The sequence below is a fragment of the Carcharhinus amblyrhynchos genome, chromosome 10, assembly GCF_965287045.1.
Source record: "Carcharhinus amblyrhynchos chromosome 10, sCarAmb.v2.hapA, whole genome shotgun sequence".
Taxonomy (NCBI): Eukaryota; Metazoa; Chordata; class Chondrichthyes; order Carcharhiniformes; family Carcharhinidae; genus Carcharhinus; species Carcharhinus amblyrhynchos.
The window spans coordinates 90,085,060-90,101,934 of NC_137333.1; the positions used below are offsets into that span (position 1 = coordinate 90,085,060).

At 39.8% G+C, this 16,875-nt stretch overlaps 1 protein-coding gene across 11 annotated transcripts in view; it reads left to right on the forward strand.

Moving 5' to 3' along the window:
• Positions 1–16,875, forward strand: part of LOC145349167 (inositol polyphosphate-4-phosphatase type I A) — a 171,202-nt gene that overhangs the window by 139,509 nt on the left and 14,818 nt on the right. For all 11 annotated transcript variants that reach the window (XM_080197574.1, XM_080197575.1, XM_080197573.1 and 8 more), the window contains 4 exons: positions 2,356–2,482; positions 4,457–4,597; positions 6,985–7,082; positions 7,344–7,456. In XM_080197574.1, coding sequence (XP_080053700.1) covers positions 2,356–2,482; positions 4,457–4,597; positions 6,985–7,082; positions 7,344–7,456 — 479 coding nt within the window. The remainder of the gene's footprint in view (positions 1–2,355; positions 2,483–4,456; positions 4,598–6,984; positions 7,083–7,343; positions 7,457–16,875) is intronic.

Consider the following 16,875-nt stretch of genomic DNA (forward strand, 5'->3'; position numbering starts at 1 on the left):
TTAGAATCCTAGGATGCAAGCCATCAGGGGCAGCGGGTTTATGTGTCTTTACCCCTATTCGTTTGTCTAATACTTCTTCTCTAGCGATGATGGTAATGCTTAAATTCCTTCCTGTATTCTTTAGTATTAATGAGATATTCAAAGTATCTTCTACCGTGAAGACTGATGCAAAATATCTGTTGAACTCCTCTGCCATTTTATTTTTCCCCATAACTATTTCCCCAGATTCATTATTCACTTTGACTTCTCTCTTTCTTTTTATATATTTAATAAAGCAAGAAGTTATATAAATATCTTGAAAGGCCTTGTAACCTCTGGTTTTATTTATTTCTGTAACTTACATGTAGGATCATAAACCAAATACTAGCTGAAAGTTGCTTACCTTATTTTAGTAGCCATGAGGACTTGTGTTTGGGGATAAAAGTCCCTTGTGAGTCTCACCTAGGTTTGAGCAATACTTTGGATGAACAGGCATGAGCAAGTCCATACTAACTGAGGTACGAAAACAACAATCGTTATTTGACAACTATTAAGTAATCATATAATGATTCTTTAAAAAATAAAATAAGATCGTTTACCAAAAAGAAAGGAAAATAAATCTCTAAGAATGGAACAAAGACAACATTACATACATTTTAAACATGTTATATTACAAGCATGCTGTATTACTATCGCCAACACCAAATTGGCCTGTTCATTACCAAAATGGTCAAATTTCCCCTTGATTCATAAATCACTACGTCTCTGAATAACTTTACATAGGTGGGCTCTTCGGGCAATCACTTGGTTCATGACCCTTTTTCCAATACTCTTGAGTGGTTGACTCTTGCATTCCAGCTACATCAGTGAATCTTGGAAGTGTCCCTTTAAGCCAAATTTCTGGCACCATTGTAGCCTTCGGAGGCTTAAACAGGAATCTGGCAAACATGAGTCCTTACCAATTCTCTCAGCCACAGCAAGACTTTGTAGACTTTGCCATATTCGAGTTGTTTACGCAACTTCTGATGGCATCTCCCATCTTCCATCAATCTGGTTGTATGTCTATCCATCTCCTAATTCCACAATATCGTTGACTACCCCATGTGTAAGTCTATCCATTGTCTTGATTTATAGTTCAAGAGTCAAATGCATTTCTGCTAAACAAAAGACAACTTTTATTTTGCATTCTAGCTTGAAAAAGGAGAAAAAAGATATAGACCAAATACCAGCTGTGAATGACCATTATGCAAAACAAGGTCTTGGGAAAACGCATGTATAGTTAATATCACTACTGATTACTATTGATTAATTATTTGAATTAATCAAAGTACAATCACATTTGGTTTTAAATCAAGGTCTACTCAGTAACTTTAAAAACTTAATATACAATTAAAATCAACAGCAATGCAAAAATACCAAATTGCAAGAATTAGTGGCTGCAGGTCTACACTTGTTCCCAACAAAATATTTTAACACTGTTGCATAAAACAAGTCACTCACCATCTTTCCACAACTTGTATAACCCAGTCTCTGGCATTGTCCTTACATCTTTTTCTTGATCTTAATAGCACCTGTAATAATTATTGTTTGCAGTAAAGTCCCAAGATTACACACCCACGAAATACAAGCAGTCAAGTCATGAACGATGGACATGCTTTTCGGTAGTAGTCAGTTAGATAGGTTCCAGCATTGGTTTCTGCAATTACTCTGCAAATTGTGGTGCAGTATCTCCATACAACAGATTGTAGGAGCCTCTGAGCAATTTTAAAACAAAAGAATCCACATTTAAGGAAAGAAATTGGACATTTCCAGGTTTATCTCTTTGTTCAGGCTGCACTTCAGCACCAACTGTTCCAGGTACTACTACTCACTCTTGTCGAGAGAACTAATGTCCATGACTAAGATTAGTGGAAGGAATCTGTTTCCAGAGACTTCAACACTGTCTCCTCGTTAACATGTGTTGAGGCTGCCTGATGTGAGATATGTATCTACTCATACCAAATGTTATCACTCTCTGGCACTGTTTCTGTCCTCCAAGTGTACTGTCAATTTTGTCTCACTGTTTGCCACCTTAGCAAAAAGTTTGTGCACTACCCCATTGCCTACAAACTGGGCACTAGTTTTTTCATAGCATTTATCTTTCCCTACGTACAAACAATTTGCAAGTTTACTTTGCCTTAGAAGGCATACTTGCAAGGTGAACAGACAGTAAATGGAGCTTTAAAATTGCATCTGGCTACTTTTGTTTAAACCTATGTTTTGTTTAATGACAGTATTAAAAATGTTCCTTTGCCCCTACGGATATCCTTTTCTTGGTGAGTAAAAGGTTAATGAAAATAATTTGGATCCCACAACTAATAAATATGTACTTTATAGGGGAGGAACTTGCTATGCTTGAAGATATGAGTACAGGAATTATGGATTTAAGAAATGTGACTTTTAAAGTAATTCAGGCAACATCTACTTCATCAGTTGACATGCTGCCAGTCATTACTGGAAATCGGTAAGTAGCACTGGGTTCCTGTTAGAAATATTTGTGCATAGACATGTTTACCAGTGATAGAGATATGTTTTTAGTTTTCACCTATGTTCTTGAAGAATCCCGTTGTAAGTAAGATGCACACAAAAAAACAGAGCTTAACTGTTTAAAGGATCATCAAACCACATATATTTCACGTATAATCCCCACCTGGGAATGCAGTCTTGAGGGAACCTGCATGTAGTGATTATGCTGACATACTGCTTGAAATGCATTTTCAATTTTTGTGTTTTTTTTATTGTTTGTACTTAGTGTAAGTTGACTGTACTGATCAATTTTATGTCAAGAAAACTAACAATTAATTGGCAAGAAAACTAGCATTCATGCCAGCCATTACAGTTAATATATCCTTGAAGAATTAAAGTAGTTCATGTTCTGCCCCAGAATTATTGGCTGGAATTCATGCCAGCAGGATCCTCTGGTCTGTTCTGATGGTGCAATGCCCCCATGCCATGGGTTTCCTGGCATGTTGTGTGGAAAATCCCATTCATTGGAAATTAAACTTTCTCAGTAGAATCCAGTTATTTAATCAGTTGCTCAGATGAATACAGTTCTGGCTCAGTGCAGATAATTTCCCTTGTCTGTTGCTGCTTGATACAGAGCAGTTTTAAACAGCAACCCAGACTCTTGTGTTTCATCTCAGCACTTTATATTGCTACCTTTTACTACATTCATCTGGATCCTCACCTGCAATCTTGGTTGTAAAGTCCAGGTGTTCAGGGTGCTAGATGGTGTAGAACTGTTGTGAGCTGGCATCAGTGTACGTTGAAAGTAATGCAAGATGGTGATAATGAGGTGAAAAGAAGATTCTAACATGAAATTGGTCAGTACAGCCAACTTATCCTCAGTGAAACCAATACAAAAATGCACAAAAATTAAAATGCGATTCAAACAATATGTCAGCTAAAGAATTCCAGAGTTAAGGCCTTGACAGCTGAAGACATCCCCACCAGTAGTGGGACAGAGGAAATTGAGGATGCACAAGAGGCCAGAATTGGAGTGGTGGAGAGTTCTTGGAGGATTGTAAGTGGTTGTGTAAAGGGGAAGCGTGTTGGATAAGATTTTACAAATCTGGGTTTTGGTGAACCATTCAAAGTCAGTGAACAAGAGTTTGCAAGTTGGGATATGACAACAAGAGTTTTGGTTGAGTTCAAATTTCTGGAGGGTGGAAGAGAGGAGGTCAACCGGGAGCACTTTGTGGAGTGGCTGGACCTGGAGATGTCATAAGTGTACACGAAGATTTCAGAAAGGCTGTGATGGTCGTATTGCAGAGATAGAAATAATGACAGAGGAAAGATGATCTTAAAAGTTTAGTTCAAAGCCAAAAGAAATACCATGGTCATAAATAGTCTAGATCATCTTAAGACGGTGGCCAGGGTGAGGGGAGTAAAATTGTTGGCTAGGATTCAGACTTTGTGGAGGCAGCATTTCTCCTGAAGTATTCACCAATATGTAATATTGTTTCCAAACAATTTTTGCATGTATATAAATGTATATAAACTGTTAATGTTATGTCACATTACTCCATCCACTATTTTAACACTGATCGTCATTTGGTAGTACAGGACTAAGTATTCTGAAAAAAGTGACAATATTTGTCTAAGCTTTTTGTCTTGCATTCATCAGGGCATTTGCAAGATTACAGTGGTGAATGTTCGGCGGGGATGTTCAGTAGGGATATGTTCGGCGCAACTTGTGGGCCAAAGGGCCTGTTTGTGCTGTAGTTTTTCTATGGTCTATGTTCTACAATGCAAGGGAAAGTAAATTATTGATTTCCTTTGCATTGTATTCTTGTGAGTACCCAATAATTGTAACACTAATGTGGATATTGAAATATATGGAGTGATCTATTGCCTGTTATTATTTCTATGCTATGTCCATAAGTTTACAATGGTTTGTTTTCTTTGAAAAACCACTATCCTACATTCCTCTTCACAGAGATGGGTTTAATGTACGAATTCCACTGCCAGGTGCAATGTTTGATGCCTTACCTAGAGAAATACAGAGTGGAATGTTACTTCGAGTGCAGCCAGTGTTATTTAATGTGGGGATCAATGAGCAGCAAACACTGGCTGAAAAGTAAGTAATACCATCAAACAAGCCAAACAACTTTACACAGTAATCACAGATCCTCAAGATTAGAGGTAATATGTATGGGAACGCCATCACCTGGAAGTTCCCCTCCAAGCCTCATACTGTTCAAATATATTGGAAATATATTGCCTTTCCTGTCATTGGTTCAAGAAGACAGTTTGCTATCACCTTCTGAAGGACACTTAGGGATGGGGAAAAAGTGCTGGTCTACCAGTGACTCCCACATACCATGAATTATTTTAAAATACTCCGCAAGTCTTGGAACTCAACTCAAACCAGAAAATGCTAGATATATTTAGCAGGCTATCAGTACTTTGAAACTTTGCATGTGCATCCTTTTATCAGCTGACTTCAAGGGTCAAAGAATTCATCAATCTTTAAACTTTCCAGATGTTCATAGGCCTCCTGGGCATCTTCGGTATTTTCCATTTCATTTTGAGGTTTTTTTTAAACATCAGATCTATATATCGTTGAATATCAGGAATCCTTTATTCTGTCAAATCTATACTTCATCTGAATGAATTAATCCTGCAAAATGGAAGTGCCTGGGATATTGTATAAAACACTGGTGAGACCACAACTGGAGTATTGTGTGCAGTTCTGGCCATCACATTACAGGAAGGAGGAGAATAATTACAAGAATGTTGCCAGGGCGAGGGAAGTGTAACTGTGAGGAGAGATTGGATAGGTTGGAGTTATTTTCCTTGGAACAAAAGTCTGAAGGGTGACTTGATTGAAGTGTATAAAATTATGAGGGGAAGAAATAGAGTGGGCAGTATAAGATTGTTTTGTCGGAGAATTCTAGGACTGGGGGAAATAGATTCAAGTAGCAGAAGGTGAAAAGGGGACATGAGGAAGACTGTTTCAGTGGGTGACTGGAATTCACTGCCCGAGTTGATGGTAGAGGTACAGACCCTAAACTGTTTTAAAAACATACTTGGATCTGCACTTTTAAGTGCTGTAAGCTACATGGTCATGCACCAGGTGCAGGAAGATGTAATTAGAGCACTTAAGTCACTAATAAGGGAACTAATAAATGCATTTTAAAACTAGTCCTTAGGCTAACATGAACAAGATAGGCCAAATGGCTGCCTCTTGTGCTGTAACTTTTCTGTGGTTTTATGGGAGTTTGTTTCAGTTTAAAATCAAAGTTCCCAAGCAAAGGTTTTAAAAAAGTTCTTTAAGTCTCAGACCATTAACAACATATAAAATACTTTCTGGGAGAGGCAATGGCCTAGTGATATTATCACTAGACTATTAATGCAGAAACTCAGCTAATGTTCTGGGACCTGGGTTTAAATCCCACATGATGGATGGTGACATTTGAATTCAATAAAAATTATCTGAAATTAAGAATCTACAGGTGACCATGAAACCGTCAACAATTGTTGGAAAAACCCATCAGGTTCACTAATGTCCTTTAGGGAAGGATATTTACTGTTTTTACCTGGTCTGGCCTGCATGTGATTCCCGAGCCACAGCAATGTGGTTGACTCAACTGCCCTCCAGGGTCAACTAGGAATAGGCAATAAATGCTGGCCACCCAGCGACGCCCATGTCACATGAATGAATAAAAAATTACATTGTGATTTTATCTTGATTTAATCTTTGTGTAATTTATTCATTTTGTTGCATTGCACCTTAATTCAGCAAAATTAGATTGGGATTGGGATAAATTCGTTTAATGTTGCTTGAACTCTGTTTCACTGACAAATGAACGTGGCTTCGCTGTACATTAAAATTGATTAAGTAAAGGAGAATGGACATGTAAGGGAGAGGTGTCTCACTGAGGAGTGCTGCAATGACCTATATCAATTGTGCCTACAGCACGTACAATTCCAGACTTGTCTGTAATGGACAAATGCAAAGTCAGCAACATTGTGAATACAACATTGCTCTAGGCCCATCATTCATTATTTTGTATATATGAGAAACTAGTTGCTGTGATTCACACACTGTATAACTATTGTGATTAATAATTATTGAGCGTCTTTCCAATTCTATCAAAGAATGTTGGTCCAAGAAAAAAGTAGCAATTTTAAGCACAATTTTGATGAAAACTTTCAAACATGCTTGGGTAGAAGATGTGGGTTCAATCTTTTCCAATTCCAGCTGTAATACTGTGAAGCAGTTCCAAGTTTACTTCTGGAAAGAAAAAAAAACTTATAGATCCTTCCCTGAACCGCATTCTTATTTTTCCCCAGAATTAGCTGAGAAGGGTATTAGATGTGGTTTAGAGTGAAGCTGCCCTCTTGTTTGCAGTTATAAGGTGGTCTGTATTATGAACAGTGAGATCTTTGTTTTTTTTGCAATATTCAGTTTGATCATGCTGATTTTTGTTTTAAATTGCATTTATGTTTTATCCGGGTTAGGTTTGGCGACACATCTTTACAAGAAGTAATTAATACAGAGAGTTTGGGCCGTCTGAATTCTTATTACGAACAGTTCAAAGAGGTTTTGCCTGATGATTGTAAGTATATGTAAATATGAACCATACTGCTCTTCTCTACATTATTCCTTTCTCGGATTGTGAACCCAACATGTAAAGCTATATCAGCAAAACTATGGTGAGCAATTATTGATTGAAATTAGATTGTTTTAACAACTAGTTTAGTGAATGTAAATGTACAGCCAGAACTATCTGCAGTGTAAGTCAAATTCCCCAAGTAAAATGGTCAGTACTTCCCTGCTTTTACTCAGTTTGTTTCTTCAAAATGTATGATTTCTTTAGGTTTACCTCGATCCCGGAGTCAGACATGTCTACCTGAACTGTTGAGATTTCTTGGCCAAAATGTCCATGCAAGAAAAAATAAGAATGTCGATATCCTTTGGCAAGCTGCTGAGGTAAACAGTTTTATTTGCAGATTAAATACTATGATTGTTATATTTCATTGAAATAGTTAGGACAGAAAGTTGATCTGTTAGTCAACATTTGAAAGAAGGATTAATGGTAAACATTTCAGATGAAAGCCTTCATCACAACTGGATTTCAAGTAGTTATGGCTTTTATCATCTATATGCTTTTCACTGTTGAGGCAAGTAAGTTACCTATATTCATATAGCAACATCTAACTTATTAACTAGGCAACTCATTTATTATGATTGCATTGTTGTAGTGTTGCTTTTAGGGAGAGCAGTGAAATGATTTAAGTATTTGGAGATTTTTCAATAATGAAACAGAAACATTAGAAAACATGAACTAATAGATGGTAGGCATAAAATGCCCTTTTACTGGTTGGCCAGTTGTAACAAGTAGTGTGCCACAGGGATCAGTACTGGAGTCTGAACCTTTTACAATTTATGTAAATGACTTGGATGAAGGGATCAAAAGTATGGTAGCTAAATTTTCTGCTGACACAAAGATTGATCGGCTAGTAAGATGTGAAGAGAACACAAGGAGACTACAAAAGGATATGGATAGGTGAAGTCTTACCACTTACTTTGCTGCGAATAGAGTCTAAGGTGGGGAAGTGGGAAATTGTACATTTTGACAGGAAAAGGAAAGAAGCATATTATCCAAATGGTGAGAGATTGCAGAGTTCTGAGATGCAGAAGGATCCTATGCATGAATCACAAAAGCAGCTACAGCAAGTAATTAGGAAAGCTAATTGAATGTTATAATTGAGAAGAAAATTGAATACAAATGTAGAGAGGTTATGCTTTAGTTATACAGGGCACTGGTGAGACCATATCTAGAGTACTCTGTACAGTGTTGGTCTCATTTAAAAGAGAGTGTAAATGCACTGGAAGCAGTTCAGAGAAGAGTGGGTTGTCTTATGAGAAAAGGTTTATCAGCCTCGACTTGTATCCGTTAAAGTTTAGAAGAGCAAGAGGCAGCTTCTCCGTTTAGGACAGAGAAGAGGAGAATTTCTTTTTGGAAGGTTGATTGTGTCTGGAATTCTCTTCCTCACAAAGCAGTGGAAGCAGAGCCTGTCAATATTCTTAAGGCAGAGGCAGATAGATTCTTGATAAGCAAGAGGCTGAAAGCTCATCAGGGCAGATGGGAATGTGGAGTTGAAGTTACATTCAAATCAGCCACAATTTAATTGAATAGTGGAGAAGGCACGAGGGGGTTCCTAATTTGTATAAGTCATTATTTTGGGCAAGAAAGTTTAAATATTTCTTCAAAATTTTAATGTCTGAACATGTCAACATATCTTGTCTGCATCTACAAGAACATTGGGGCCTTTCCCTCCACAGCTAAAGAAGCTCACCTTATTTTTAAGCGAAATTTTAGCTAAGACCATTATTGCTGAATTTTGTTAAATGAATTATGAATAGATTTTTTTCCAATTGCCAACAAATTTAAAAAAAACGTATTTAACAGAAAAGTTTTTAAGTATAATAGTGGTGATTTTTTTATTTAGCACTTGGGATTGGCCCAGTATATTCCTGTGTTCCTATTTTCTTACTACAGTTCTCCTTTAACATAAATAAATCAAGAAGCTCAGAGAAGATAATGTTCCACTGAGGAAAAAAATAACAGCAGATATGTCCTTTTATTTGCAATGTGATGTTATGATACCTGCGGACCGTGATAACTTTTAAAAAGTAGTTGACTGAAAGAATCACATGATTCATTTTAAGACTTCTAGAGCAAACTGAAATCCACAGTGACAAAATATTATTTAGTATGTAACTAATAAGCTAAACAACTATACTTACTAATACGATTGAAAACCCCACACTGAGCACTGACCTTTGTTCTTGTATTAACATACACTGTTATTTTTATGCTACTATTAGCACTTCTTTAGTCCTTAAAACCACCATTAAAACTCCCATTGTCTTGTTTCCATGTCATCTTTGCCAATCTCTCCTTATCTCTGTCTTTCTATTGTGCCTCACCGCCTCCACCCTGTGCCAATTATGTTATTATTTATTTATAATTAATTAATTCTAAACATCACCTGTTCTGAAATAGTTATGTAGACTCAAAGCATTTAACTGTTTCCCTCTCCACTGATGCTGCCAGACCTGCTGAGTTTGTCCAGAATTTTGTTTTTATTTCATTTCCAGCATCTGAAGGATTTTGCTTTTATGTGAAAACTACACTATGTTTAGTAGGCAAATGATGCACTACAGAAAAGATATTCCCCTTTTATTTCCCAATAGGACTGAAAATCCCATAGTCTTTATACATTACAGCACACTCTCCACAGAATCATACTTTTTACAGGAACCAATCCAGAGTTACTTAAGCTTCTCACAGGCTTATTATTCCCTGTTTCCCTAGGCTACTTAGGCTTGTTTTCAGGCAGAACTCGTAGGAAGGTCACAAGCTCCACTTTACCTTGAATTAAAAAGTTTCGAACATAACCATCTTATAAAACCTTGTGCAGAAATAGAAATAGTATGGCACTCATTAGATCTGGATGTAAAGTAACTGTGCCAATAAAAAGAAATACTGTAACTTTGAACTTGTATCTTATGTAAATAAAAAATTAAATAATTTTCCCCCAAAATACTGTGTAGTCAGGCATGTGTATTGTGAAACAAGTATTAAAACTTACTTGTTTACAAAGATACTTTGCTGATTCAACTTGTTGTTTCATACAGTCAAAACTCTTAAACAACAAGCCAGGGAGAAAAAGAACTCCAAACACTTAGAATCATAGAGTCAAACAGGTTTACAGCATGAAAACAGGCCCTTCACCCCAACTTGTCCATGCCACCCTCTTTTATAAACCCTGAAGCTAGTCCCAATTGCCTGCATTTGGCCCATATCGCTCTATATACCCATCTTACCCATGTAACTGTCTAAATGCTTTTTAAAAGAGAAAATTGTACCTGCTTCTGCTACCTCTGGCAGCTTGTTCCAGACGCTCACCAACCTCTGTGTGAAAAAATTGCTCCTCTGGACACTCTTGTATTTCTCCCCGCTCACCTTAAACCTATGCCCTCTGGTTTTAGACTCTCCTACCTTTGAGAAAAGATATTGACTGTCTAGCTGATCTTTGCCCTTCATTATTTTATAGACCTCTAGATCACCCCTCAGCCTTCTACACGCCAGAGAAAAAAGTCCCTGTCTATCCAGCCTCTCCTTATAACTCAATCCATCAAGCCCCGGTAGCATCCTAGTAAATCTTTTCTGCACTCTTTCTAATTGAGTAATATCCTTTCTATAGGGATACACAGTTGAAGAAAGATTGAGAATCAGAATCATTTTTATTGCATGCCAGGGTGTTCCTTCCTGATGACTTCATTTAACGTATAATCACCTGATACTCTGAATGCATTAAGAGCTGCTCGAAGTAAAGTTAACAGACTGCTAGGTGGTAGGCCATTGGTTACTGGTTACAACTCTGTCAAAGAGCCTCTGGATATTGTGACATGGAACGTATGAAGGGATCATAATGGCAACAGCCAGCAAAGAAAATGGCCTCATTGAAGTCAAAGGCATGAGAGGTCAGCACCATGCAGTAAACTGTTGGTGTGATGGATGAGCACTTCCTTGCGTTGTATTCTGGAGAAAATACAGTCACTGAGGAAGCTTGTGATACCATTGAAAGCCATCTTGTCATGGCAGAGCTTAGAGGAGATTAATAAAGCTTCTCTAAAAATTCTTTTTAAGGAATGTGGGCATTGCTGGCTAGGCCAACATTTATTGTCCATTCCTAGTTGCTCTTTATGGAGTCAGCACGTTCTCCTTCTGTCTGTGTGGGTTTCTCCAGGTGCTCCAGTTTCCTCCCACAGTCCGAAGATGTGCATGTTAGGTTGATTGCCCCATAGTGTCGGGGACTAGCATGGCAAATACGTGGGGTTATGGGGATAGGTGCTGGGTGGGATTGTGGTCGGTGTAGACTCGATGGGCTGAATGGCCTCCTTCTGCACTGTAGGATTCTACGAGAATGTGGCAATGAGCTGCCGCCTTGAACTGTTGCAGTCCTTGGGGTGTAGGTGCACCCATTATGCTGTTGGGGGGAATTGCTGGATTTTGACCCAGTGACAGTGAAGGAACAGCAATATACTTCCAAGTCAGGATGGTGAGTGACTTGGAGGAGAATGTCCAGATGGTGGCGTTCCCACATATCTGCTGCTATTGTCTTGATGGTCGTGGTTACGGGTTTAGAAGGTGCTGCTTAAGGAACCTTGGTGCATTCCTGCAGGGCATCTTGTAGATGATGCACACGGCTGCCACTGTTCATCACTGGTGGAAGAATTGAATCTTTGTGGAAGGGATAGCAATCAAGCGGGCTTCTTTGCCCTGGGTTTTGTTGAGCTTCGAGTGTTGCTAGAGCTGCACTCATCCAGACAAGTGGTGAGTATTGCATTATGCCCCTGACTTGTGCTTTGTAGATGGTGGATAGGCTTTAGGGAGGAGGGCCAGGAGTTGAATTACTCGCTGCAGGATTCTTAGACTTTGACCTGCTTTGGTAGCGACAGTATTTAGATTGGTTAGTCCAGTTGTGTTTCTGGTCAGTGGTAGTCCCCCAGATGTTGATAGTGGGGGATTTAGAATGACAATGCAATTGAATGTCAAGGGGTAATGATTAGATTCTCTTTTGTTGGGGATGGTCATTGCCTGGCATTTGTCTGGCGTGAATGTTACTTGTCAACCCAAGCCTGGATATTGTCCAGGTCTTGTTGCATTTGGTAATGGACTGCATCAATATGTGAGGAGTCATGAATGGTGCTGAACATTTCGCAGACATCTGTTGAACATTCACACTTCTGACCTTACGATGGTAGGAGGTCATTAATGAAGCAGCTGAAGATGATTGGGCCTAGACAGTAAGGAGCTCCTCCAGTGATAGCCTGGAGCTGAGATAGTTGACTCATTTGTCATCAACAAAGCTCTATATGGTGACAATATGCCACATCAACTCATCAGGCATAGGGAACGGACATTCCAGCATCTACATGAACTTCCCTATGTCTTCTGGAGGCAGTGCCCCAGTATACGTGAGATGCAAAGATTGTAACCCTGTAAACAGATCAAGAGCAACCACAGCAATTGCAGCAACACTTGAGGCATCTCCCTGCTGCTCATTATGGGAAAAGTATTTGCCTGTGTGCTTTCGCAATTGGAAAACCTAAATTGACATGATCATCTTAGTCCATCAGCTGCAAAATAAATGTTGTGAACAAAGGAGACCATTATATATTTCCTTCACTAATCTTGTCAAGGCATTCAACTATGTAGTAAAAAGTCTGACAACACCAGGTTTTAGTCCAACCTATTTATTTGATAATATACTCACTAGCTTTCGGGGTTACCCCCTTCGTCAGGTGAATGGAGAGTTCTGGCCAGAACTCTCCATTCACCTGACGAAGGGGGTAACCCCGAAAGCTAGTGAGTATATTATCAAATAAATAGGTTGGACTAAAACCTGGTGTTGTCAGACTTTTTACTGTGTTTACGCCAGTCCAACGCCGGCATACCCACATCATTTCAACTATGTAAGCAGAGGTGGACTGTTTGCAAATTGGATGTCCACCAAAGCTGTTAATGTGAGCTCTTTCCATGACAGCATGATGGGTAAGGTCAGCTGTGACAGGGCAACATCGGAATCCTTTGAGATCTGCAGTGGATTCAAACACTCCTTAGTATATTCTTCTATTTGCTGCTATTATCTGCCTTCAGATCATCTACAGAGGGTGTCTATTTGTATCAGAACTGACAAAAGTTGTTCAGACTGCTTCATCTGAGATCAAAGCCAAAGAAAGCTGTGCCTATTATTCATCAGAATGTTCTTGTACTTGTTGTTCTTGTTCTTGGTCTTGTGTTCTTTGAGGGCAGCACAGTGGTTAGCACTGCTGCTTCACATCACCAGGGACCTGAGTTCAATTCCAGTCTTGGGTCACTGTCTGTGTGGAGTTTGCATATTCTCCCTGTCTCTACAGGTTTCCTCCAGGTGCTCCAGTTTCCCCTCTCACTCCAAAGGTGTGCGGGTGTGCTAATTTGCCCCTCTGTCAGGGTAAAAAAGTGGGGGTACAGGGATGGGCCTAGGTGGGATTGTGATTGATACAGACTCGATGGCCAAATGGCCTCTTTCTACACTGCAGGGATTTGGTGTACCTCGACAGTGCTGCACTAAACTTCTATTTTTGGGGAACACCTCTCTCACCGGTGAAGTGATTGATTTGATTGTCAGCATCAGAAAGTCAAATATGATTCAGGATGTTGCTATACTGCCATTCATTATCATTGAAAATGTGACAGTGGAAATTAATATTTTCACATATTTGGGCTCCACAATCCCTGGCAATCTGCTACTTGACATGAAAGTGCTGCTATAATCAGTTAATTTGATGCTTCATTTTGATCAATACAGGGAATTCATTCTGATTTTGCGATACCTTCCCTGTGGTGTGGGGTGGTACACTTGCATCTAATGAGGAGGGTCAGGAAAACTCATTGGTTTTACATCTCATACGGTGACAAAGACTGAAAAGGGATATTCACAGTTAGATGAGGAAGGTCTAGCTATCGTTTTGCTGTTTAAAAAATTCCATCAGTGCCTCAATGGCCATTACTGACCACAAGTTATTGATGAGTCTTTTCAGTGAGTCGAGATGTATTTCTCCCATGGCCTCAGTGAGAATAATGTTGGACCCTTGCATTGTCAGCTTATCAGTATTATATATAGGGCAGGAAGTGACAATGCAAAGGCTGATGCATTAAGTCATCTTTACCGATATGCCAACCAAGGTATTGTTTCCTCACGAGACAATTTTCTGACTGGAAAGACTTGCACATTCTCCAATGAATGCTATGCAGATTAAGCAGTGGCCGCAGATCCTATTCTATGTCAAGTAAAGAGATTTCTGATGCATGGTTGCCTATTGTTGTAGGAGATGGTGGACTGAAACATTGTATGAAGTGCAAAGACGAGTTAAGTGTGTAGGATGGTTGTATATTGTGGGGATTGAGAGCTATCATTCCGTCCCGTGGTTTTTCACAAATGATGGCTCATCCACGTACCTCTTCAATGAAAAATCTAGCCAGACCATGGCTGGGATTCTCCCAAAAAATTCAAAATGCTGAATTTGTGTGAAAACTGGAGTAAATCACATTGGTTTTCAATGGGAGTTCAGAGTAGAACCTCCTACACTCTGCACTGCAGAATGCACTTGTGTAAACTGTGCTAAAAGGAAGGGGGTGGACCTATCCCCACTGGAGTGGCCAGCAGCATATCACTGAGTGGGCCACTGTGCATGCGCCTATCGATCAGCACTGAGATCACTGTACGTGCATGCCTTTCTCTGCAGGCCTCCTGAGGCTAGCCCTACGACCCCCTCAAATCCCAGCAAAGCCAGCCCTCAAACCACCGTGGCCCAATCGCTGCACCCTCCCCACAGCATGCTCAGGCCTAGCCCCGACTGGCCTCCAGCCTGCTTTGATCATACTCTCCGCCCCTTCCCCCTACCTCATGGCAATCCTGATTGCTGGCCTCCTTCGCTTTACTCGCGATCCCAGAGTGACAGCAAGACCTTCCACCCCCATAATCCTTGCTATTAGGCCCTGCCCCATTGGCAATGCCCTATGCCTGATAGACAGTGCTGAGGTGCCCCTTGGGCATTGGCACTTGTCCCCTTGGGGCAAAGTGCCAATGCCTAGGCAATTCCTCTGTGCCCATCCCTTTTTGGGGGGGGGGGGGAATGCTAGCGGGCCCAAAGATTTCAGTCCCAGGCCTGCTAATGGCATTCAAATTACATGGAAATTCCAAGTTGCCTACTTCTAGCACAGAGCTGACAGGACTAAATACCCAGCACAGATTGCACTGATCTGGCCCCACTGAAATCTCCATTCCTCTGTGCTAAAAAAAATCAGCACAGCAGGATGGGAGAAGTGCCCTCACCCCCGCCCCAATGTTTGGTGTCCTAATATGGATCAAGGCCTGAGAATATGGTGAAATCCTGTTCTGCACGTTAGACACGTGCAGATGGCATCACCAGCACCACTTCATCCTTGGGAGTAGCCTGATCAGTGGTCCAGACTTTCTGTGGACTTTGCAGGATTTTTGTGAACCGCATGTTTTTGGTCATCATAGAATGCACATTCTAAGTGAAGCATCTATCATGAGTAACATTATAGCTCCTGTTAAAGAATAGAGAAGCAGTGTCAAATTTTTGCAACACATGGGCTACCAGATTCTCTTATTTCAGATAATGCCACCACATTTATAAGTGATTTATTTCAAAAATTTATGCAAAAGAATGGAATGCACCATTGCGCTGCTTCATCCGACTTTGCATGGTTTAGCTGAGCAAGCTGTTCAAACTTTGAAAGAGGAGTTGAAGAGAGTAGCAGGTGATACTTTGGGAACCAGGCTGTGGAGGTTCCTGTTTCAGTATCATATTACACTATAGTCAGCAACTATAGAGGGCTCCAGCTGAACTATTGTTGGGTAGGAGACAGATGTCTTACCTGGATCTGGTTCATCCAAATCTCAGAGCAAGACTGGACAGGAAACAAGTGAAGTAGGAGAATCACAATTACCATGCAAAGGAGAGACTGTTCAGCATGGCTGATTGTCAGAAACTTTGGTAGTAATCAGGAATGGTTATTGGGAATAATTCTAAATAAAAGTGGTCTAGTATATTGGGTCGTGAAACTGGACAATGGAAGAGTTGTTAGCAGACACCGAGATCTGACTCGTTTACATTATAATTCCCAATCAGCAACAGCTTCAGATAATGCGGCACAAGTTTGCCATGAAGTGCTTCCAGTTGCGTAAGGTTCTAATGTGGGAGTGGATGAGGGACATTCAGGTGTAGATTCTCCGCCTTCCACATCTAAAAATCCTGATCAACTGATAAAATATCCACCAGTGTTTGATGAATCACCAGTGACATTGCACACATTGCAACACAATTGAAAATCTCATGAAAGACTGACACATAGTTGAGACATTGCTTTCACTGTATTTTTTTCTGGCCTGATGTGGGATTGAAATTTAAGGGCAGAGGAGGGAGAAGTATTATGTAGGTGCTCAAAAAACACCATGTAAGTGCGTTACTGATGTCTTTTAGTGGATTTGCAGTTTTGTGTGACATCATCGGCAGCTTTGAGCTGCAAGAGCATGTTCCACAAACAAGACCTGTGTGCTAGTTGTCAGTTTTCATCATTCTTACTATTGCTTTGTATTGCTGTTTGTAAACTTTGTTAATTTATTATGTAAAGAAGATTGTTCTTTTGATGATGTATTTGACTACCTTTATTGTGGGTTCATGTTACCACACTTACAAAGCAATATGTAATGAAGCACTTTGAGATATTTCTGGGACATGTGACAATGTGAAATCTTATTTCCCTA